Genomic DNA, 23,682 nt, shown 5'->3' on the forward strand with positions numbered 1-23,682 from the left:
TTCCTAGTGCGCAGTGCCCATGCCATCCTGCGATGAGCCTGCCAGACATCTGGCTGACTGGGCCTGGCACCCTCCCAGAGGCAGCTGCAGGATTTAGTCACTTCCGGCACCTCCCTCCCACTTGTGCCAAGTCAGAAAGGAACATGCCGGGTCCAGGGAGGTCATAGAAGCAGAGTAGTGAGAAGGCCCAGGGTAAGGGGATAAGGGCAGGCAACATCCCACTCAGTGCCACTAATTCCTCGACCCAGCACGCCCAGTGTGAGGAGATGCCCACACCTACACACATGGTGTACCATGGCTCACGCGGGCCAATAGCAGGAGGGTGTGCAAGTGCCTGGAGCCATTTCTGCCAGCCGCGCACAGGGGAGCTCCCAACCCATGGCAGTGCAGTAGATGCTGTTGGGTGAGCGGTCACCCTCCCAATGACCCAGAGATAAGCAGCCCTGACAAGCATGGGTAAGCCAGGCTCCAAGCGCCCTTCTAGCCCCGATCTCATGGTGACTGACAACCACTGGGCAGAGATGGATCCCCTCCCTCACGCCTGCCTTGCAGCACTGCACTGCCAGCTATCTGGCATTGGGCAAGGGGTGCCATCTTCCCCTGGAACATCAGGGACTGGCAGCTTGTGGAGCCAGCTTCCCAGAGCATGGGGGTGGCTGACCAGGGCAGGATACAGGGCAAAGTATTGCAGTTACTGGGTGCCTTATAGACAGCTAGGCTGGCTAGACTCCTGGGCCCATCTACTATGACAGGAGGTGGGGTGAGAGCACACCATGTATGGGGCTTTGCAATGTCTACGTTTGCATTAGTGCCACAAGAGCATATTGTCTTTGGTGGGAACACCAAGCAGAGCTGGAGGTTGCGTTCAGCGTATTGAGACTGCATCACCTGGGTTTGTCTGGAGGCTGCTCTCACAGAGGTAACAGCCTGCGGACGCTACTGGCTATGGAGAAATTGCCCAACCTCAGCGCCCAGTTCTCTAGCACTTAAGGCTTACCTATACAAATGTTCTTAATGACAAGCTTGGGCTCACTCCATCCCACTGCTCTGCTGATGCCCCTCAACCTTGACCGTGACCTCTAGATTCCCACCTCCAAGCCTCTTTTCACACTGCTCCTTATTCTTGGAACAGCCTCCCTCATCCGAAAATCCCCTTCCTCTGTCCCCAAGTCCCCTTATAACCAGATGGGGCCCAATCCCAAACCCCAGATCCAAACAACCCTAATGTTCGAAAGCCACTCCCAGATCCTAATTTTGTGCCCATCTTTACTTCAGCCCCATCCCTCCCCTTCCATTGTCCACTCCTACCCTTGGGTCCCATCCAAAGCTCCTTAGACCTGAGAGACCCACACCACAGTGACCTAACTCAGGGTATGTCAACACTGCACACTAAGCCCCAGCTCTGGTTCAGGGTGGAGCCCCACTCCCCCTTCCGTCTACACACAAATTAGTCTGACTCAGGTCAGTAAGCACTCAGGACCCTGGTCCTAGGAGCTTGCTGCGGGGGGTGGTCAGAGTGTGAGTCCCACTGTGACTCAGGGCCAAGCCCTGTCATTTTGCAGTGTGGACATTGGTCAAACCGCAGACCTGAGTCACAAGATCTGCATAGTGCAGTGTGGATGCGTTAGCACAGCTGCGAGACCCAGGCCCGGCAATTGTAAGCCCAGGTTTACAATGCAGTGTGGACGCTTGGAAACACGGACTCCACAAGCCTGGGTCCTGCAGACCCTGGGTTTACAATGAAGTGTGGATAAGAACGGCCACACTGGGTCAGAGCAAAGGTCCATGTAGCCCAGTATCCTGTCTTCCGACAGTGGCCGATGCCAGGTGCCCCAGAGGGAATGAACAGAACAGGGAATCATCAAGTGATCCATCCCCTGTTGCTCATTCCCAGCTTCTGGCAAACAGAAGCTAGGGACATCCTCCCTGCCATTGTGTACAAACAACCTAGGATGGCACCACTAAAGCCTTATCTCTAATGACCCAAAGCAAGACAAATTGGAACCCAGGCCTCAAGACAGAAGGCCACTCTATTAATCCAATGTATTGTCTAGTCTGCTTATACTAGAGTTTTTGTTTGGTGTTTGTTTTGAAGGTAAACATGCTGACTTTCTTGTTCAGTATTTAAAAACAAGTGTACTCATTCTATTGGGTATCTGCATTATAATAAGGAAGGCATGTTTTTATTTTCAATTTCTTCTTATTCTGTAGTCTAGCAGAGCTGGAAGCGCTGCAGGGCTATGGTGCCACATAACTAACCCCTCTTGCCAGTGAAGCAAGACTGACTCCAAAAGTCCTCTGGACCTGTTTTTTGGTGAGATTGTGTTTTAAATTCTGGGAAGAATGTAAAGCAAAGAAGGTAAATCAGAAGGGAGTGGGAGACAGGTTTCAGGGCTCTGAATGGCAAATCAAGACCCCCACCTCATAGAAACTAAGAGAAAGTTAAAAAGCTCTAGCAGATCCAGTCATAGCACAAGTTCCAATAAAATAAGGCAAAGTGTCTAGTACTGTAGTTAGATCATGGCCAAGGGCCAAGGCATTAGGCCTCCTTGGTTCTATACACAACTCTTACATGGATACACGTGTTTAGAGCAGTGTAACACCTGCCTCCCCAGAGGCCTGCAGTGAGATTGACCAAGGAACAGAGCCACTTCCCTCCTCTAGGGGCGCTCATTTCTCCTCAGCCCGGCTGTTCCTGGGATCAGCAATGGGGAGCCCCCTGCAGCCCCCTGTGTCCTTCACCCCCGGGCGTGAGCCCGAGCCTCGTTCCCTGGCTCGGATCCGCGCTGGGGGTTTGTGCCTTGGCAGAGCGGGGGTGGGTGGGAACAGGGCCGAGCCGGGCGAGCTCCCCGGACCCCGGCAGGGCCGCCTCCTACCCTGCTCCGTGCACCACAATGCAGCTTCCGGCGCCGGCCCCGCACAGCCCCCGCACGATGCCCGCGGCCCGCGGCAGGGACTCGGCCCGCAGCGTCTCCAGCTGGTTCTTCTCCGTCAGTGCGCTACCCCCCAGCTTCACGATGCAGCCCACGGCAGCCATGAGGCGTCCGCCCCACACACAACCCCCCCCCCCACCGGCACCCCCCCCCCCCGCCCCCCCCCCCCGGCCCGCCCCACACATGCAGCCCCCCCCCCCCCCCCAGCTGGGTGACATCACTTCCCAGCACCATTAACCGTTCGCACGCCCCTCAGGAAGCTCGCCTGGAGAATCGGACCCGCTGCCCTAGGCAGCAGCTGGCGAGCCCCTGGGAGCGGCGGCCTCCACCCGCGGGTCCGCTCCAGCCATCGCCCCCCGTCCCCCAGCTGTTTGAAGGGGAGTTAGAAGTCGCTGGGGGTTGCACGCTAGGTGCGCTTCTCTAGTTCAAGCTCGCACCCGTATCAGCTCTATTGCAACAACCCCCCCCAGCCAGGGGCTGGGTGCGCCCCCCATCTCCCCTCCCCCCCAGGCCAGGGTCCTCCCCCCCATCTCCTCTCCCCCCCTCCCGGGTCCTCCATTCTCACTCTGTGCCAGGCGCTCTGTGCGCCTTCCCTTCTAGGCAACCAACTCAGAGCTTAGTTGGTCCTACCCCACTGCTGTTCCATGGCCACAGGGTGACAATGGGTTTGGTAGGGGTCAGTCCAATTCCTGGGAGGTGTGTATGTGGGGGGGGGAGGGTGTTTCTACATAAAACAACCCCTCACTTAGTGCCCTGGTTTAGCTACAGCGGAGAGGCCAGGAGCACCGTGGAGAGGGGCTTCCAAAGACACAAGAGTTAAGACAGCGAGCCTAGCTCCCTGTGACTTTCCCTAGGATGGTGGGGGCTAACTCCCTTCGACTCCTTGGAAACCACCAGCCGTCTCTCCCCCATCCTTCCGGGCCGAGGCTGAGGTGCACTGGTGGGGAGGGGAGGGGGCTCTGCTAGTCCCTGTTCTGTGCGAGGGGTGGGAGGTGTCAGTCTCTTCACCTGTCAGCCAGCCCTGGCTCAAGCACGAAGGCCCAGCTCCTCGAAGGTATTTAGGCACCTAACTCCCATTGATTTCAGACACCTAAATACCTTTGAGGAGCTGGGCTGAAAAACTCTCCATTGCCACAGGAGGAAGCAGATTCCACCCCCATTGAAAGCAGGTGCACAGATCACTTCACACACTGCCCCTTGGGAGTAGCTCAGGATCAGTCTCCCCTTGTGCAGATGGGGGCAGTGACTTGCCCAAGGTCACACGCAGAGCCCTTAGCAGAGCTGGGAGTAGAAGCAGAAGCTCAAATAAGAATTAATCCAGGGAAGTTCCCTGGCCTCTGTTACATGCAAGATGATCACACAGTCCCTTGTAGCCTTAGAATCTATGAAAAGAACAGGAGTACTTGTGGCACCTTAGAGACTAACAAATTTATTAGAGCATAAGCTTTTGTGGGCTACAGCCCACTTCTTCGGATGCATATAGAATCTATGAGTCACGACTAGACTTGCCACCTCTGAGATACAAAATGCTGGGGCAGCAGGAAGGATCCTGAATCCATAGAACTGGCCAGCTGACTGTGTATTGAGCATCCTGACCGAGTTCCCAAGACAGCTATGTAAACAAGGGATGAGCTGGGAAAACCTGGGCAGGTGGGGAGCCTCATCCTGACTCACATGCTGGTGCTTTAACAAGACCATCCTTTCCCCCTTACTTCATGCAACGATTCCCTGATGACTGTTCCTCCCTCCCCCATGTGGCATTTTGACATCACATTCACACAGCGCTTTGCACTAGTGATTCACATTTTGCAACTATTCCTTTTCTTGCCACATCAGGGTTGAGAAATGATCCATAGTCCCGTAGCTCAGTCCTAGGCCGGGACTTCTGGCTGGTAGCAGGTGATGTCTGTTATGACACAGACCAGAGAGTATCAGTGGTGTGAGCCAATCAGTGGTAAGGGAGCGTGGCTTCCATCATTGCTAGGAGCTGCTGCCGGGGTGGGTATCAATTCGGCTGCAAGGTGAGTCTTATGATTCTAATTGTTTTTTAAATGCAAACTAGATCTGTGTACAGCAGCTGGCATTTTGGGTTTGCAATCCTTAATGCTGACTACTGGTTAGTGTAACTGCGTGCCTGCACCATGGGCTGTGCAGAGCCATCTGCGTACTGTCTGTTGGGATCGTACAGAAAGACATAATGGATTCAAGTAGAATTTTAATCTGCACATTAATTGCAAACTAATTAGCTTGAGTTGCTGCCTTTGTTAGGCACTGCACATCCTAGCCAGAAGTACAGCAGGTTAGGTCCTTCCTTAGCAGCGGAACCATGAGTCAAAGGCACAAGGATTGATAGCTGTCTCATACCTGTCTAATGGCTCTAGAGTAGGTTCTGCAAGGGATATCTGTGGCTCATTATGTACAGCGTGGTCATTGCTCAGGCGAGTTTCTTGTTAGCTGTCACGTGGACTGGATTCTCAGGGCCTTCCTGACAGCATACGCAGCCTAGACAGTCTTCAGAGATGCAACGCCACCTTGCTTGGAGATTTTTTCCAAAGCTGATTAGTGCTTTTTAGGATGAAGGCCGCAATTTCCGTAGTGTGAGAGAGGCCCCTTTTGTGATAAGATTAAATGGGGGAGAAGGGGCAAAATAGCCCCACAGCAACAAGCGAGGGAGGGTGACCTACATTTGAACGAGGAACAAAGGGTTCGGTTTCTAGGCTCTGGTCTTGCACTGCAGCACTCTGTGCCTCTCTGCAGGGGGATGCTCCGTTGCCAGTCTGTGTTAGACCTCATTGCTTGGGGAGGGCTATCCATTCAACTGCAAGCTGTGGGCTCCCTGCTCTGGCCCATGCTATGCAAGAGGTCAGACTGGATCATCACAAGGGCCCCTTCTGGCTTTGGAAGCAATGGCTTCCCTGCTTCTGCTGTCTGATAAGGCTGGGGCAACTCCTCACTTTATAGAGGGGAGAAGGGGGGAGGGGGAGGCTGGTTTCCTGTCTGAGTAGGTGCGACCACATGGATGCTCACCCCTTCCCTTGGCAGGTCTTGCAGCATTTTATCAGGATGCTGTGCACCTGCTAATCAAAGGGACAGAAGACACAAAACCCTGCTCCAAGGTGGGTGGTTCCTCCATCCCTGGCATCTGCATATCCCTCGCACAGACAGGCAGGGCCAAAGGCTGCTCCCAGCTGCCCTGCATTCTGCTGTAAGCCAGAGCACAGCCTGGCATGCACAGAGGTGCAGCCCCCAGGTTCCCATCTGGCAGGCTGAGTCAGGAGCTTGGCCAATGCCTCACCTGGGGCCTCAGGGTCACAGCCATTGGCTCTTCCTGCTATGCTTCACAGCCTCCTCCTGTGTGTGTTAATGTTTCTAACTTAGCCATTTTGGGTTCACATCGTCCCTTCTAGAAAAATCCTCCCCAGCAATAAGTGAGCACTGCGTGGTCCATCCACACTGGTTGGTGGGATCTATCTCCACTACTAAATGGCCAGGGAGTTTGAGGTTCTAGGAAAAACAAATGGGTCTTAAAGGAGAAACCAGAGACTAAGGAAGGTCAGGCCTGGTCATTACTTGGATGTAAGATCTCCCAGGAAAGCTCAGCCATGTACCAAGCAGAGTGGGTAACTTAGCATCAAGCCCATCTCAGCATGGAGCTGGGGGGTGATCTGTTGCTGCCTCTCATGCCACAGGGGGATGACTAACTTTCACAGGGGCAGAAGACTTTCAGTGTTACTTAAACTGAGTCTCAAACACTAGCTGCATTGTGCAGTGACTATTGCAAAAAGCCTAGAGGAGGAAGGGAAGTTGGTGGGTGATGGATCAGGGCTGTGGCACTAATTCACATGCACTTCTGACCATGTCACTGGGCTCCCAGGGGCCCTGATCCAAAGTCCAACACCACCAAGGGAAAGACTCCCAGTGGCTGTAATAGGGTTAGATCAGGCCCACATCACTCACGCTGTCTGCTTGGCTAGCATAGAGGGTGTGTGTGTTATAAACTGTTCTGCTAAGCTATGCTATAGACATCACTAGTGCAAAGAGGGCAAATGGAATAGAGAGTCATGAGAAACAAGACAGCAAATTAAATACAGACAGAATCATGGCGACAAATCCAAGTGTCTGCTCCGGGGTATGAATCATCACCGGACCTTGATTTAAGCAGAATAAGTTCAGCTTTGGCTCTCATTAGCCATGTGATCAATGCAGTATGATAGTAGGTCTCCCTCCTGCAATTGGATCTGCTGTCAAGGAGCCCAGTGGCAGGATTGGGGCCATATTTAACACTTCTATTGCAGTAGCAGCTGGAGGGGGCCCCATTGAACTAGCTTATTTTATTCTGATTTCTTGGTCTTCCTAGTCCAGTTCCCATTTCTGTGGGAAAGAGTCTCCACTCGTGAAGCCACTGGTGACTGGTCATCACTGGGTTGATAATGCAGACTCTGCAGGGTTGCATTGTTTTTGCAGCCCTAAAACAAACCCCACAGACAACTCCTGTCAGGAAACTATGGAGTGAGATTTTTGGAAGCAAGAACCTTCCTTGCCACAGGGAGTTGGGAGACGCTTTGCAATTCCACAGTGATGTCGGAGGGGCGAGAAGAGCAAGTCTTTAGACAGAAAGGAGTTCTTAGCCTTAACTAGAGCAGAGCTAGGACTCTGCTAGAGTTTACTGGCAACTAGGTCCCAATGGTCCCCAAGCCTGTGGTAGTTCAGATGCAGGACTTTGACTCAGAGCTAGTTCTGGGTTCCTGAACATCTAGAAATGTGTGGTTATAGGGAGGTAGTGGAGTCTAGTGGGTAGGGCACTAGACTGGGAGGCTAGAGACCCTGGGTTCCATTCCTCACCCTGCCAGTGGCCAGCAGGGCAACCTGGTCTGATGCAGTCACTTCCAGTACCAACAGTCACACAGTGAATGATTCCCCCTCATCCCAGAGCACCGCCTAGCAACAGGGCACCCTAACACCAGGGTTACCATCCCACACCCCTTCTCAAGCCCCAGAGGACTCCTCTCACCCCAATAAATATCCCTCTTGGGACCAGTTTATTACTGAACTACAGATTATCTAAACAGTGCAAATTATCCATAACCCAAAGTCCCAAAACACAGTCCATTTATCATCTCCTGTGCATATAGCCCTCGGGAACCCCAAACCATCTTCCCTCAGCATAGCACATACCGCGCTCCAGCATCTTTCACCACACCTGGACTCATCTTCAGTTCTCCTTCCAGCTGGAACGTGCCCCATTCTTCCCAGCAGGAACCTGCCCCAGCCTCTCTGCTGGGAGTTTAGTCTCCTTAGGAGATCAACCCTCACTCCCCCTGTTCTATTAAGCTCTCACCTCCAACAGGAGACCCTGGCACTGCAGGGCCGCCCAGAGGATTCAGGGGGCCTGGGGCAAAGCGGGAGAGCTGCAGCGCTTGTACTCACCCGGCAGCGGTCCGGGTCTTCGGCAGCATTTCAGGCTCCGCGACTGAAGGGCCCCTCCGCTGCCGAAATGCCACCAAAGCCCCAGACCGCTGCCGGGCCTGGGGCAAATTGCCCTGCTTGCCCCCGGGCAGCCCTATGGCACTGTCCCTCTGGGTTTCAGCCTCCTCTAGCACAGAGACATCACTAGGTAACAAATCTGCTACTATTCTGCCTTCAACTCTGGTCAATTCCTCTTACTGCTCTTCAACCCCTGGGACCTTCTCCCTTTCTGCCTCTCTCCGCTCCTTTATAGCCCAGGTGCTGCCCCCCCCACCTTCTTAACTGGCCAAACTGGGAGCACCTGTCCTGGTACAGGCGCTCTGGACCTGCTTCATTTAAAGGAACTAGCCAGCCAATGATACAAGTGTTCAGAAATCACAAGTCAGGTCCCCCTGCCACCATTCTCCTAAATGAGGTTGGCTTAAAATCATGATGTTTTTTAAATGATTTTTTTTGTTTCTGAAGTTGGAGACTTTAGGGGGTCACATTTCAGCGTTTTTCTCCACGAGCCCAAGAGCTAAGAACTTCCCTTTATAATAAAGGCAAACTGAGAGCCCCACATCATCCCAGGACTCCAGGAGCTGGGACTGTAAGAAAAGCACCAAATATTGCAAGGCTTGCCACAGAGTCACAAAAGTTGGACACACTGCCCTGCCTCCGTTTCCCCACCCATCCTTAGCCTGTCTTGTGTATTTGACATTGTAAAAGCTCTTCATGACAGCACCTGTCTCTATATGTATGTACAGCCCTTAGCACAACAGGGCCCTGAGCTGGGTGTTAATGTAATTTAAATACTAATCTAGGGACATCCTGCAGTCTGGAAGGAGGGTGGAGAGATTGGGGAAGATGAGGGAGCTAAATACTGCGGCTTGGCTGGCCCCTTTCAGATGGGAATCCTTCCCCCAACACACTCTTTTATTTCCTTGTTTCAAAGGCTCCTGGGATGTTGACACAGCGCAGCTGGGAAAATATGAAGATCTTGTGGCTGGCAGCGGTGGCGTGGTGTGTCCTAGCACCTCCAGCGCAGGCCAGCAAGGTGAGGGGCAGAGAGTGGGGAACAGTTACGGATGCAGTCACCAGCCTAAGATGCCACATGCACCTGAGACAGGGACGATAGGGAGTGTGCTTTTTCACGGAAGTTTGCAAAGGTGGTGGGTATTGTAACAAATTGGCGTGTGTGTGTGTGTGTGGGGAGGGGGTGTATGGCACTGCCTTCTTCAGGATGGAACTGGAACTGCTCACCTTTTGTGTCATGTGCCCTATACCGCAAACAGCTAGTGGAGATTCTCCTTCAGCCTGTGCTTTTGGAGCTGGAAGATTTGAGTTCTAGCCCCACTGTCAGTGAAGATCTGAACAGCCAAGGTAGTGGGAGATTCAGTCCCTATAACAATCTGTTTGGAGAGCTCCTGGCATCTGGCTGAAAGATGTCATTGCTATGAAACATGCAGCGCAGGAAGAAGAGTCATGAAGGAAAGTTATCCCTCATTGGGGAACATCTCGCCCGTCTCATGCCATGTGGGGGAACTCATTGAACAGCTGCTCATGTGCCAGTCACTAATGCCAACTCCTCTCCCCATGCAGAGCTCGGAGGACATCCGCTGCAAGTGCATCTGCCCCCCATACCGGAACATCAGTGGGCACATTTACAACAAGAATGTGTCACAGAAAGACTGGTGAGTTACCCTCTTATGGGAGGCTTTTAGGGTTCCCCTGTCAAAATAACGAGGGGCTTGACCCAGGAAGCCCGGACCTGGATCTGACACCCCTGAGGTTCAAGGGTGTTGGGCTTGAAACTGAGTTCCGTCCTTCTGCAATGGAAATAGGTCAGAGACCATGTGTAACAGCTCGTGCTGGGTGGAGCTGCTTAGCTGAGCCCTTGCTAGCTATTTACACACCACCAGTCTCTGCACCGCATGGTGATGGGCACTCTGCTCATCTAGAGAGAGACAGGAGTCTGGCAGACGGGGTTCCATGGCCCTGCACCCTCTGGAGAGTCTAGTATCCTGTAGCCCTTGTGCTCTGAGGATGACAGCGGAAAGGCTTTAGTACCGTCTTAACCCCCTCCCCTGGAACAGCTGAGCTGTTAGTGTAGTTCTCAAAGCACTTTACAAAGTATCATTAGCCAGATATTGCCGATGGGGAAACTGAGGCATTAAGCTGAGGAGTGACTTGCAATGTTACATAGCGAGTCAGTGGCAGAGCTGGGAACAGAACCCAGGAGTCCTGAGTCCTAATCCCCTGAATTGACCACTAGACCACCTTGCATAATAAAGAATGAGAGAAGAAAGAACCTAAACATGTGTGATCATAGAATCATAGAATATCAGCGTTGGAAGAGACCTCAGGAGGTCATCTAGTCCAACCCCCTGCTCAAAGCAGGACCAATTCCCAACTAAATCGTCCCAGCCAGGGCTTTGTCAAGCCTGACCTTAAAATCCTCTAAGGAAGGAGATTCCACCACCTCCCTAGGTAACCCATTCCAGTGCTTCACCACCCTCCTAGTGAAAAAGTTTTTCCTAATATCCAATCTAAACCTCCCACACTGCAACTTGAGACCATTACTCCTTGTTCTGTCATCTGGTACCACTGAGAACAGTCTAGATCCATCCTCTTTGGAACCCCCTTTCAGGTAGTTGAAAGCAGCTATAAAATCCCCCCTCATTCTTCTCTTCTGCAGACTAAACAATCCCAGTTTCCTCAGCCTCTCCTCATAAGTCATGTGCTCCAGCCCCCTAATCATTTTTGTTGCCCTCCGCTGGACTCTTTCCAATTTTTTCACATCCACCTGATTGCATCCACCTGATCGGTTTAAAATACCCACAATGCACCACTGCAATAAGTGTATCTGTGCCATACCCAAAGGCCACAGGGCCTTTCCTTCTCTGGTTTGCTCTTTGGTTACTGAAGTTGGCAGCCTGACCGTTTCCCCAGCATCTCTGTCTTGCACAGCTGCAGGGCATTGTCCTGTGCACAGGGTGCCCTCTACAGACAGGAGAAGAATCACCTCCCACTTGAAGTCATCACCTTTCTGTTGCAAACAGGAGGTGAAGTAGGGAAGCAAAGAACCAATTTCAGCTTCTTCATGGCATTGTGGTTAAGGCACTAGATTGTGTGGTGGTTGGGGCTGTGCCTTTAAGGGCTGGGAACTGGATGCTGAACAAAGCATGTCTCTTGCAAACATTTTAACCACTGGTGATACCCGAACACCCTACACGGGCGGGTCAGGAGACCAGAGTTCAAGTCTCTGTTCTGCCACAGACTCTCCTGGTGACCTTGAGCAAGTCACTTATCTCTCTGGGCCTTGGTTCCCCACCTGTACAATGGGGATAATATTTCCCTACCTTCAGGTGACAGTGGGGTTACATTCACCTGTGCGTGACAGATATTGCAGTTGTGAGGATCCCATAAGTAGACAGATGGATAAATTCATGGCTTTCACGAGCAATTCACACTTTGCCGCAAGCCTGGCTCTCTGCTCTGTAATACAGGGGTAACTCCACTGACTTCAGTTACCCTGAGCAGAGAATCAGATCAGCTCCCTTCCTTATGTTCAGAATTAGTCATTTTCCCTGCATTCCATTTGTTCGGATTATGCACATCTGTGGGATTTGCAATCTCGCAATGGCCCATGATTGGCATAGCAGGGGGGCTGTGGCCTGGTACACTGGCAGAGCTGGGGGTGGAAGAGGAAAAACCAGCTCAGTACCTAACCATCCCATACCTGCACTCTCAGCAACTCTGTAATTGGCTCGTTCCTGAGTGCTAACGTCATTTGCCAAATCCCAGGGCTAAGAAGAAAGTGTCCGCGCTGCGGGGGTGTCCTTTGTGGGTGTCTGCACAGGGCCATGATCTCTTTGAAGCTGCAACCTGGATTGAACAAAGGCCCTTGAGCATCAGTGAGCAGACTGTTCCTTATCTAATGACCTCTTTATGCTTGTATTTAGGCTGGTTTACATAGCAGTGTATATTTCACACCCTCGGGGGCATGGGGTGAGACTTTATTCTGTTAAAATATGGGGCATTTTGCTGACTCATTTACAGGGAGGCATTTTGCTGAATCATTTCCTTTTCCTTGTCATTCCATCGCCTTTGATTTCCAGTTTTATAACACGTTTCATACACAATCAGAAGGCGGGACTTTAATCCGTTCTCAAGGACCATTTTTCTTACTTTGCTTATCTGTAAATGTTGTTTCTTATCAGTAAATGTAAGTAAACATCAGTTTCGCCAAACACACACAAACCAAGGACAGAATATTTCCATCAATAGTAATCGAAATGTACAGACAGGCAAAGTAAGAAAAATGCTCCTTGAGAGCTCATTAGAGTCCCACCTTAAAATGTGTTGTAAAGCTGGAGTTAGAGCAGGGCACCAGTTAGGTAGCTTTAACTTTTTGAATCTCAACATCTACTGTCATTAAATAATTATTGTCTGCCCCCTCCAGGATTTCCCGCAACTGTGAACATTTAAATCACTAAAAATTGAAAAAAGTGCTTCAGAATCAACATCACTATTATCTGTCAAGATTATAAAAAAATAAAAATTAAATGGTGCCAAGCCTAGGCACAGAGATCTGTTAGTTTATGTCAGGAGAGCGACAGGACTGAGGGGCTGAAAATTACAATGATGGGCCATTAACTGAGTAAGTTAGAGCTACTTAGCCTCATAATTTCTACTCATCAGGTCAGTGAAGCTAGTTTCTCACCAGGATCCTGTCTATCTGCACCAGTTCTCTCTTGGCATAGGCCACAGCTACAGTTTTTTTTCACTGATTTGACTATTTCCACAAGGGGGAAGAGGGTGTTTTTCTCCAGAACCAATTAAATCAGAGCAGCCCCGAGCGTAGACCCAGCTATACTGCTGTACAGGTGCCTTTTACCTGGGTAGCTTCTTCCCTTTCTTGTAGGGGCATAACTATACCAATACAAGCACCTTGATACTGAGAGGGCTGCAGCCACACCGGGTGCACTGAACAAAATAGGAAGAAGCACAAGAGACCAGAACAAATGGTTCTGGGCCAGAGCCTCACCTGGTGTAAATCATCATAGCTCTGTGGCGATCACCAGAGCTCTACTGATTTACACCCGCTGAGGGTCTGCCCCATGACTCTCCTCCCGGCAACGGGATGCTCATCTGTATGATACTGTCCACCCACTAGGTAGCACGGTGTGTAACATGCCTTATGTAACCTAACCTCAGCCATGCTGGTGTGGCAGAGGATTAAAGGCCCTTGCACTGAACACAGCTGGTGGGGCTCTCTGAGAAGGAAGCTCTGTAGCCAGTCCATATCTGGCACAGACTCGGAGCCTGACCTGCTAGGAGCAGCCCTGCAACCCACCATGTACAAGAAGTACGTGCTCCTCCCCAAACGCCAGGTTGCAGTGAATTTACACTGTCAAGGGTTTTTCCCCGTGTGTGTGTTTAGTGGTTCGTGGGAATCAGCGACAGTGACGAGCCAGGCTGTCGGCCTCCACTGTGTGCTGCTAACATGAAAATCTGGGGCCACAGCTAGGCTTCAACATTTGCCTCCGAGGGAGCACAGGGAGCAGCATGTCCTGGACAGGCAGAGCTGGGGCTTGTTCCTGGCATGCCCTGCCAAAGCCGCTTCTCTCTTCCTGCAGTGCACGGGAATTGAATGCCTTTGAAAGGGGTGAGGTCTGGGAGCTACTGAGGAGAGCAAGGCACAGTGCACCTGTCTGCATTGTGCCATAGCTCCACACTGCTCTGCCGGTGTCCTTCAATCCTGACCCACAACCCCCCTGCTAGTCCAGCCCTGGACTCCACACACATTGCTCGCCTCTGCCCACGCCCCTCAGTCCTCACATCAGCAACGGTGCCAGGCCTTGTTCTCCCCCAAAAGACTGTCATGTCATGGTGCTGTGTCATGTGACCATACATCATTCACTGACTAGGCTGAGGCCAGAAAACTCATTGCACTTGTGACCTAACCCAGGGTTTGCACCCGTGTGCTCCTGGGGGTGCCTAGAAGCTGGAGCCGGCTCAGATCTCTGAGCAAGTGGAGCCAGTCGCGTGGCTGGCCTGACTGGAGCCTGCGGGATCTGTTTAACCCCAGAGCAGGGACAGCAGCAGGGCAAGATTCCCCCCAAGCCACCCCTACGCCTCAGCCCTGCCCCTCTCTGGGGGAAATCAGCCTCCAGGGCCCATTCAGGCCTTAGCCTCTTTGCTCAGAGGGCTAATTAGCGTGGGGTGGCTTTAGAGGCACAGCCACCTGACCCCAAGGCACTCGCTGAGGCCGTCCTCCTCCAGCCCCAGCTCCGGGGGCGAGTATCTGGGGCACCCAGAGCTTCAGCCAGCCCGCGGCCACCTCCCGTGTAAAGTGATCTGAGCAACTGCTGAGCTCTCCCAGCTGGACTGAGTACAAAGGGGCTGCTGGATGCAGACAGGCCTGGTGGTTCTCCACCAAGCTATTGGCACTGCCTAGCATCACCACTAGGGTTCTCCATGATGGCTGGCCGCGCTCTGGGCCCCAGAATACAGGCACCTGCCAGGAGCTCAGCCACCTGCCCCACCCCGCCGCTGACTCCGGCTCCTTTGTGACGCAGCAACTGCCTGCACGTGGTGGAGCCGATGCCAGTGCCGGGGAACGACGTGGAAGCCTACTGCCTGCTGTGTGAGTGCAAGTATGAGGAGCGCAGCACCACCACCATCAAGGTAAAGACGGGCCGCTCGCGCTCCTGCCCCACACGCCCCCGGGCAGAACCGCAGGGGCTGGACGTGGGACAAAGGAGATTGCTCTAGGGGCCTGATGCCTGTTCTCCATGCAATGGGGGAGGAAGGGATTCCTCGCTTGGATTCTTTCTTGTCCTCCAGCTTGGGGAGGGGCATAGTAAAGACTTTCCACCCCCCTTCCCCACACCCCTTTCCCTTGTTGGGTCTGGTCTGGGGATGACGACACTGACCCCCTCCCCTTTGGGAAGGATGTCGACATTGGGAGATGGAGCAGGGCGCCCAGCTGCTGTTATTATTGTGAGTAGCTGTGAGGTGGCCCTGGCTTGGGAGCCTGGCCAGGCTCCTCCCATGGCCCCCTTCCCCAAACACCGCGTCAATCTCCTCCTCCCTGCCGAGCCCTCCATGCAAAGCCCCCTGCCCTCCTGGTTCCTCTTTCCTCCCCGAAGAAATCAGCCCAGTCTCACTCCCCTCCACTTTTATCACCAGCCCGCTCCGGGCCACCCCCAGGTGTCTGCTCTCAGGCCTGCCAGCAGGTGCAGAGCACCCACTAATTTTTCCCCGTGGGTGCTCCAGCCCCAGAGCACCCATGGAGTCAGCGCCTATGTCTGGGAGGGAGGCTGGGATGGGAGCCCCAGTCCACCTCACTGAGGCGTTGCCAGACTGCAGCACAGCAGGGGCCCCTCTAGCCTGGTATCTTGGCTCCGACAGTGCCCCGTCCTCCATCCCGTGGATAGTTATGGACTGAGCTGCCCATTGGCGGGGGGGTGAGGGGGGCGGGGATGTTTCCTCCTGAGCCCATCAGTTGGTGGGTTGGCTTGGGGAGGAGGCTGTCTGGCCCCCAGCCCTGCAATCGCCACCGACGTCCCAGAGCCCCGTTTGATGTGCCCACAGATCATCATCATCATCTACCTCTCGGTGGTGGGGGCGCTGCTGCTGTACATGGCCTTCCTCATGCTGGTCGACCCCTTGATCCGGAAGCCAGACGCCTACACCCAGCCCCTGCACAATGAAGAGGAGAACGAGGTCAGGGGGCTGCAGCGGGTGATATGGAGGGTGGTGGGCATGTAGGAGAACCTAGAGGAGGAGAGAGAGCAGGGTTAGCTCCTGGGAACGAGGGCAGGCAGACACCAGGGGTCATTATAGCTGATGTTTCTCATCTCCCATCCCACCTGGATCTTGCTGGGGCTCAGGGCCGGCTCCAGGCACTAGCTTAACAAGCAGGTGCTTGGGGCGGCCAAGGGAGAGGGGCGGCACCTGCGGCAATTCGGGGGCGGTAGGTCCCTCGCTCCCTCTAGGAGCGAAGGACCTGCTGCCGAACTGCCGCCGCCAATCGTGGCTTTTTTTTTTCCCCAATTGCCGCCCCCGGTCGCGTCCGCGGCTTTTTTTTTTTTTTTGCTTGGGGCGGGGCAGAAATGCTGGAGCCGGCCCTGCTGGGGCTGGCACTTTTTACATGCCAACTAGAAATGTAGAATTTTTCGTTCTGTTTTATTTTTTAAATCCCGGATCTTGGTCCACGTGATGCTCTGAAATGTGAAGCCTGCAGCTGCAGGTTTCCTAGGGCCCAGAGTGGGCCTGCCCGGGGCGGTTAGCAGGGGAGTTTTGTGGTCCTGCCCATTTGCGAATTGGACTGATTTTCATTTGCTGAATTGTGGATCGGATCCAAACAAAATGCAAACTGCTCCCATCTGTGTGCAGCCCTGGCGGCCCCCACCTGGCAATACCCTTCTAGAGGGGTGCAGGAGGAGGGTGATTTGGTGAAGGCCCAGACAGTCCTGGGAGGCAGGAGAGCTGCATAGAGGAGCTGACAAAGCTAGAGCTGGTGCCTTTTGACTCTGCGGGGGTGCCAAGGGCTGCACCCCAGACCCCCTACTCCAGGGGCCCCACCTGGACCAGGAGCTGCACTCAGGCCACACCCGCCTTTGACAGATCCCACTTGGTTGCATCTTAGGGATCAGCAGTTGATTGGGCCTTTGTGCTGATGGGCCTCGATTGGGCCATTGATTCCCCCTTAACATCCAGTCCCACTCTGCCTGCTTTCACTCAGGCCTCAACCTGTCTCATGCCGGGGAGGGGGTTGGTGGTTTTTTATGCTGTCCCCACGGCCAGGCCCTGTATTGTTTAATCCTTCTCCTGCTAGATCCCTGCATCCATACAGTGCCCTGGGCTCCGGGGTGAGGGGATGCATGTGCCCCATTATTACAATTGTTCTTCCTTTTGGAGGTGACTTTCTAAGCCAGAGAACACCCAGCCCTCAGCAGCTCTGACCGCTGCCCTGTCTTGCTCGCCATAAACACGGGCTTGGTTTTCAAATCGGCTTGGGATGTTTCCCGCGGTAACGTCCTGGCTTTGCATATGAGCCAGGGAGTGATGTGAGGATAAAGGACCTGCTACTGCTAGTAGCTCAGGGAGATCTCCTTTAGCTCTGGTGGATTTTAGAGAAGGATCAGCACGTGTGAGATTGGCAAACAGCTATCACATCACACGTGGTCTTGCTGCCACACCTCTGTCCAAAAGCCACTGGTCCTCTCCTGAGCCCAGCCCTGGACTCAGGCAACGCTTCCATTGACTTCCGTGTGGATTTCAGAGCCAGGGCACCAGGATTAGGCCCTGTATATCCTGCCTTGTCTGTCCCCCACAGCTCCCATCGCTTGAGCAGGGAGGCCACCACGTCCCAGCCCCCAGAGGAAACGTAGATGAAGCTGGTTATTAGTGGATGGTAATGGTAGTCCAGGTGGCAGGGGGAGTGGAGCTGATGCACACAGTGATTAGCTGTAATGAGCTAATTGTAGCCCTGGCTCACGCTATAATTGAGAGATGCAGGGGGTGAATTATGGAAGGTGAAACGTGCAGTTCTGGGGCCCAGCATTTCCTTTAGGTGTCGGTTGTTTGGAGCTGCTCCATGAGCCGGGACCATGGTGCTGGACAAACTGGGGTTGTGTTGATCGCTAGATGATCCCTTCCCAATCAATGGAGCTTCTGGGCTGAGGTTATCATGGCCTCTAGGAGCCACCCTGGCTGCAGTCTCCAGGCCAGCTCAGTCCTGAGCAGACTACCCAAACAAGGGCTGGCCCAGGAGCCTAGCGGCTGCCATTTCACTGCCATGGTGCATGCCCAGGTTCTAAGGTCAGGCCCTGCCTCCCAGGAGAGAGACAAGGCAGAGAAATGGGGTGAGGCAGCCCCCTTGGCAGGTGGAGCCATCTCAGACCCTTCCAGACAACCCCTTCTGTGTTCCCTAGACAGTCACCCTCCTCAGCCAACAGCCTGGTTACTACCAGCAGGGGCACAAGGAGGATAGGGAGGGGATGCGGACAGGTGAGAGAGAACAGCCATTGAAGGGATGGTGCCGAGGCCTTGAGAGGGGGCAGAACTCGCTGTATCCCGGGTGCTGAAAGCTCCCAGCTGCCCTCAGCCGGAGGCGAGTCTCTGCCCCCAGGCCATCTGACGCTGGCTCCGCCCAGCCATGCTGAGCTCTAGTGTGAGACGCTGCGTGCCACCGGCGGCACTGGGCATTCACCAGTCACTGTCCCAGCCCTGCAGCGGGGACGGCCCTAGGGATGGATTGCGTGCAGCACGTCTGGGCCCCTCGCCTCAGTGTTAACAGGCCCTGGAGGAGCCCACCCTAGGTCAGGCAGAGGATTACCAGGATATGGGGCCTTAAGGAGTCAGGTGGGGGAAGAGTTTCGACCCCAGGCCACGTCGCTGAAGGCAGGACACGAGCTCAGCTCCCCCTGGTGCAGTTGTACCCTTAGAGCACAGCCTGCTCTTCAGTGGGGCAGGGGAACCCAATGTGAACTTTGGGGAGAGCCCCCTTCCCTGTCCCAGCCAGGGGCAAGGGACGGTTCCGCAGGACGGGATATGCCCCAAGTGCTCAAGGGCGCTTGCCCACGGCGGCCTGGTGTCCCTGCAGCCGTTTGTGTTGAGGGGACCTTCCTCACTGCGCCTGCCCCTGTGCGCTAAGAGAGCACCGCTCAGGAGTAAAATGAAAGACACCTGCCTTCCTTTCAACTGCCTAGCAGGGCCCCCTGCTAGCTGCTGGGCGCATCCCCTCCCAGCGGATTAGCTGTAATCCAGGTGCCCGGACACGCTTTGAAGAGAGGAAGCCAGTGTGTTTGCTGAGAGGGTGTGTGACCAGCCTGGACATGTTCAGAAACACTCCACCCTCCCTGGGACTGATCATGGGGCACCCACACGGTGATTGACAAACACTAATGGGGGAAGATTTGGTCTATGCAACGTGAGGCTAGCAGAGCCCAGAAATCTATTTGTCTGCTCAGTGCTGCGATACAACCACTGGGCCCCATTCTCATTTACACACTAGTGTATTGTTCTAGCCCCACTGCCTTTCCAGAGCACCCCCCTAGCAGCACTCCAGTGCAACAGCCACTCCACCTCAGTTCCCCAGCTTGTCTTCCGCTGCTCTACCTCCAAAGCCTTCTGGGTTGCAGAGGGTTAGTCCTCCCCCTGGCTCCTATATGGTCCTACTTCTCCCGGGGCTCTCAAAGTCCAAAACAAGTATGAAACAACACATACTCTTCCCTTTCCTCCAGGGGATCTGCGAGGCACCAGCCTGTCCCAGTCCTGACCCTCAGCTAGCAACCTTCCCACACCAACTGCTCTCTCTGCCTGCTTCCCTACAACTGGTCAGGGCTCTTCTTTTTATTAAGCTCCTCCCTGGAAGCCTCCTGCTCCAGGTGACTCCAATTTGAGCTAACTGGGCTGCCAGGAGTTAATTAATCCCTTCCTGCCGTGCATGGAGGCTTCTGTGTAGCTTTGGGGAAGGGATGGAGTGGGGGCAGAGCAGGGCTGGGAAGAGGCAGGGCTGGGGCGGAGCAGGGGCAGGGCTTTGGGGAAGGTGTGGAGCTGGGTGGAGCAGGGGCAGGGCTTTGGGGAAGGGGTGGAGCAGGGGCGGGGCAGGGGCTCTGGGGAACAGGTGGAGTGGGGGCAGAGCAGGGGCAACTTTCCTGGCTGGCTCAGCGGGCCACGGGATGGGGCTGGCCGCTGGAGCAGCACGCAGCTGCGTAGGGCACCAGGCAATTTGGGGCAAAGTCCCCGCCCCAACTGGACTCCTTCCCCAAATCCCAGCCCCAGCCCTGCCTCATCCTCTGAGCATGCTGTGTCCCCACTTCTCCTCCCAGCACTTGCTGCCGCAGCTGTTTTGCGGCGTAACAAGCTGTGGGAGGGAGGGGGGAGGAGTGGGAACGCGGCACGCTCAGGGGAGGAGGCGGGGAAGAGGTGGGGCTGGGGTGGGGATGGAGTCCAGTTGGGGCGAGGACTTTGGGGAAGGAGTTGGAATGGGGGCAGGGCAGGGGTTGAGTCAGGGCCGGGGGGGGGGGCGCGGGTTGAGCACCCACCGGCGCCAGGAGAAGTTGGCGGATGGGCCCTGGCCGGCATGACCTATTCAGCTGCTCCAGAATCCTTCATTTTAAAACCAGTAAGTGTCTAGGATTCATGGCTGAACCTTCCACATGGGCCCCAAGTGTAACCAGTGCAGTGATATCTGCCTGACTCTGCAGACAGCCAGAAACAACTCCCCTGTCCCAAGTTCCCAACCCAGAGGACTTCACTCCCCCCCCCTAGCCCCGTTCCATCTCTGCTTTGTCCCTGTGTTCTCCCAGCACCAGGTTTTTTGCACCTAAACTCTGAAGCTGCCTTTCACCCACAAAAAACAGACACATGCTTCCTTCTAACTGAGGAACGACAAACACCAGATCTGAGAGAGAGAGAGCACAGTGTGTGTGTCTCCTCTGTAACATGCTGCACCTGCACTGAGCCCACAATGGCAGCAGACTCAGCGCTGTGGCTCAGAAGGCCCATGGTCATTTGTACCATTTTCCAGCATGCCCAGAGCAGCTTACACCTGAGAGGAGCTTAGCCCAGCTCCTGTTGGCTGGGGAAGGGAGCAGCTTGGAGAGCAACTGCTGCAGAGCATGAGGGGTCTGGCTAGCAAGTGTGCCGCACACACTCTCAGAGGGCATCTGGATCTGCTGGTGGGATAGCCCTTGTTGGGGGTCCACTCCTCCTTCCTGCTAACACGACATCTTCCAGAGTCATGAGCGAAGCACTGAGCATAGATCAACGTTTGGTCTCGTTAGAGCAAATGAGAGTTGGATCACTGACTTCATTGGGACCAAAGCTGGGATGAACAGCCATGGACTTCAACCCCTTCAGTGCTGGTCCTGCAGTTCCTGCGCTGCCGTGAGAGCAATGGACCATCAGATGGATCTGACAGCAGACTGAAGCCAAGGAGTTAATCACCGACTTGTTCCCCGCCCCACACACACACACACACACACACACACACACACACACACACACACACCTTTCTTCCACACCACTGCTCTGCTCCCTGCTAAGCCTGGCAGCTGTGCAGCCTTAGAAGCCGTGCCCTCAGGGCGCTGCAAAGGAAGGTGCAGTTAGTGGGCGGCTCTCAGCGAGGCAAATGAGGCATGTTAATCCCTTATGAGGTATGTGGCAGCAGAGGAGAGGGGCCCGGAGCCGTTCAGGAAATCCCTCCAGGAACTGGGGAGCCATGCTGAGCTTCAGCACAGAGATAGCCCCAGCATCTCCGGCTGCGGTTACAGGAAGTAATGCTTCCTTTTGATGGAGAGATTTTGTGCAAGTTTATGTGGCTGGGAAGGACTGAAATGCAGCAGCCCCGAGACAAGGAGGGCAGGGGGAGATTCCTGGGAGAGGAAGGGGAATGGGTGCGAGGGAGTGGAAAGCGAGGAGTCTGAGGGGAGGGAATTCACATTAGCAGTGTGGAGCACTGGCCCTTCTAGTTGCTGGCCTAAAGAAAGGGATAAGAGCCTACTACAGGTACCTCCTAGGGGAGCTGCTCCTTTAGCTCCAGTGCTGGAGGCCTGTGCTTTTAGCACGGGTGATCCTAGCTTTAAGCCCAGTTACACTGAGGACCCAATCCTCCAGTATGAGTCGGTGGGAGTTGGGCACCTCTGAAAATCAGGCCCTCTCTCTGCAAGGAAAACTCAGTCCCAAAATAGCTCTTCATGTAAAAGTGTCTCTGAACGCTGAGCAGCCTGTTTCTGTATTAGAGATATCACTCCTCCACCCCACTCACCCCCTTGACCTCCTGGTTCCTTCTCTTTGCATTGCAGGAGGCCCGCTCACTGGCAGCAGCTCCCGCTCCCACCGGCGCCAGAGCCAACACGGTGCTGGAGAGGGTGGAAGGAGCCCAGCAGCGATGGAAGCGCCAGGTGCAGGAGCAGAGGAAGACGGTTTTTGACCGACACAAGATGCTGAGCTAGAGCAAGCCAGGCATGAAGTGACAGCCCGCTGGGGACAGGCAGCTGCAGCGTAGTGGGGATAGGCCATGTCTGTCTCACCCAATAGGACCCCCCCCCCAGTGTTTAGTTTGAGCCCCCCAACCCATCCTCCCCACTGTATTGGCTTTCATAGAGCAAACAAGGCCAAAGTGCCTGCCCATGACTATGCCCTCTACCCCCTTTGCAGCCTAAGCCAGAGGCACCCTGAGCTTTGCCCAGCTGAGGGCCCCATTGACAACTGCCCTCAAATGGCCCCAAAGGAACCCCAGTGCAGCCACTGTCATCCTTAATAAGGAGACTGGCAGAGACTACAGCTCCCAGCATGTACTGCTCCAGCTAGAGTCCAGCGGTCATGACAGAGTGCTCCACGCTGGGACCTGTCGTTTCTGCCGGCTGCACCTCGGTGTTAAAAGTTGTGGCAAAGGTGAGACCCAGTTTTCAAACTCCTTTGCCTGCATTTGGCGCTTTGCGTGCCCCTCTCCGGAAGCATGTCATGTGGCATGAAATAGCCTTGAGCGAGGGCATTGTAATCTCTGGGGAATCCTTGTCCCTTGCCTCTTCCTTTGAGCTATCGTGTAACAATCTGCAGGCTGGAGCAGTCAAAGAAAACTATTTAATGAAACAAAGCTGGTTTCAGCGCATTCCTGGCTTACAAGGGAGAGATACCTCAGCACATGGCTTCTGCCAAACCTGTTCTGCCACTGTGCTGTCAAGACACAGCCCACTGGTCTTAGCTGAGGGGCTGTGAACCCAGAGAAACCAACAAGGGAGGAAAGCTTGTGTCTGTGCTGGATGAAATAAGCCAGTTCTGTACATGTGGGAGCTAGGATGCAGCTTGTCCTCCCGTAGAGCTCATTTTCAACAGGAGGCAGGATTATTTATTATTTATGGATATTATTTACACTGTCTCCCAGTTCTACTCCATGGCAGGGCACCAAATATTCTACCATGTACCACAGGGAGCCAGTCTCTCACCTGGGGTAAATTGGCATAGTTCCACTAAGGTCAGTAGAGCTACCTTCATTGACAGCAGCGGAAGATCTGGCCCCAGAGCCTTTTCTGTAAGGACGCTGCTCTGGACACAAGAGGCCTGGTTCTCCTGTCAGGATTTGCACTGGTGTGAATGAGAGGAGAATCCAGGCCTTTGAATTCAGCTGCTGCTCTCATTTACTCTGGTGTAAATCCGCAGTAACTCCACTGACGTCAATGGGGTCTCTCCAGATCTACACCAGCGTCACTGAGATCAGAGTCTGGCACCTGAGCCTTCTGTCTAACTGAGCATTGTGAAATTGACAAGCGTTGGGTACTAACAA

At 54.2% G+C, this 23,682-nt stretch overlaps 2 protein-coding genes across 4 annotated transcripts in view; one reads left to right on the plus strand and one right to left on the minus strand.

Annotated features, from left to right (window-relative positions):
• Nucleotides 1-3,049, minus strand: part of LOC112126096 (isopentenyl phosphate kinase-like) — a 35,390-nt gene extending 32,341 nt beyond the window's left edge. For both annotated transcript variants that reach the window (XM_024192501.2, XM_024192510.2), the window contains exon 1: nt 2,877-3,049. In XM_024192501.2, the coding sequence (XP_024048269.1) occupies nt 2,877-3,037 (161 nt within the window). In that variant the 5' untranslated portion in view covers nt 3,038-3,049. The remainder of the gene's footprint in view (nt 1-2,876) is intronic.
• Nucleotides 3,050-4,907: 1,858 nt separating this feature from the next.
• On the plus strand, nt 4,908-23,682 carry TMEM9 (transmembrane protein 9). 2 transcript variants are annotated; one of them, XM_024224357.1, is made up of 6 exons: nt 4,908-4,954; nt 9,334-9,435; nt 9,981-10,072; nt 14,963-15,071; nt 15,981-16,112; nt 22,202-23,682. In XM_024224357.1, exons 2-6 carry the CDS (start codon nt 9,343-9,345, stop codon nt 22,349-22,351), a joined length of 576 nt encoding a protein of 191 aa, XP_024080125.1. In that variant the 5' UTR covers nt 4,908-4,954; nt 9,334-9,342; the 3' UTR covers nt 22,352-23,682. The 2 variants fall into 2 exon arrangements, with proteins under 2 accessions (XP_024080125.1, XP_024080132.1); XM_024224364.1 differs by lacking the exon at nt 4,908-4,954 and adding an exon at nt 5,992-6,049.

Source organism: Terrapene carolina, unplaced genomic scaffold (genome assembly GCF_002925995.2).
Source record: "Terrapene carolina triunguis isolate 2854851 unplaced genomic scaffold, T_m_triunguis-2.0 Scaffold191, whole genome shotgun sequence".
NCBI lineage: Eukaryota > Metazoa > Chordata > Testudines > Emydidae > Terrapene > Terrapene triunguis.

Bases quoted from the DNA above. Each gene is read 5' to 3' on its own strand.
- TMEM9 (XM_024224357.1), top strand. From the start codon at position 9,343: ATGTTGACACAGCGCAGCTGGGAAAATATGAAGATCTTGTGGCTGGCA. The intron at 10,073-14,962 runs GTGAGTTACCCT...TTTGTGACGCAG, and splicing joins AATGTGTCACAGAAAGACTG to CAACTGCCTGCACGTGGTGG. The intron at 15,072-15,980 runs GTAAAGACGGGC...ATGTGCCCACAG, and splicing joins GCAGCACCACCACCATCAAG to ATCATCATCATCATCTACCT.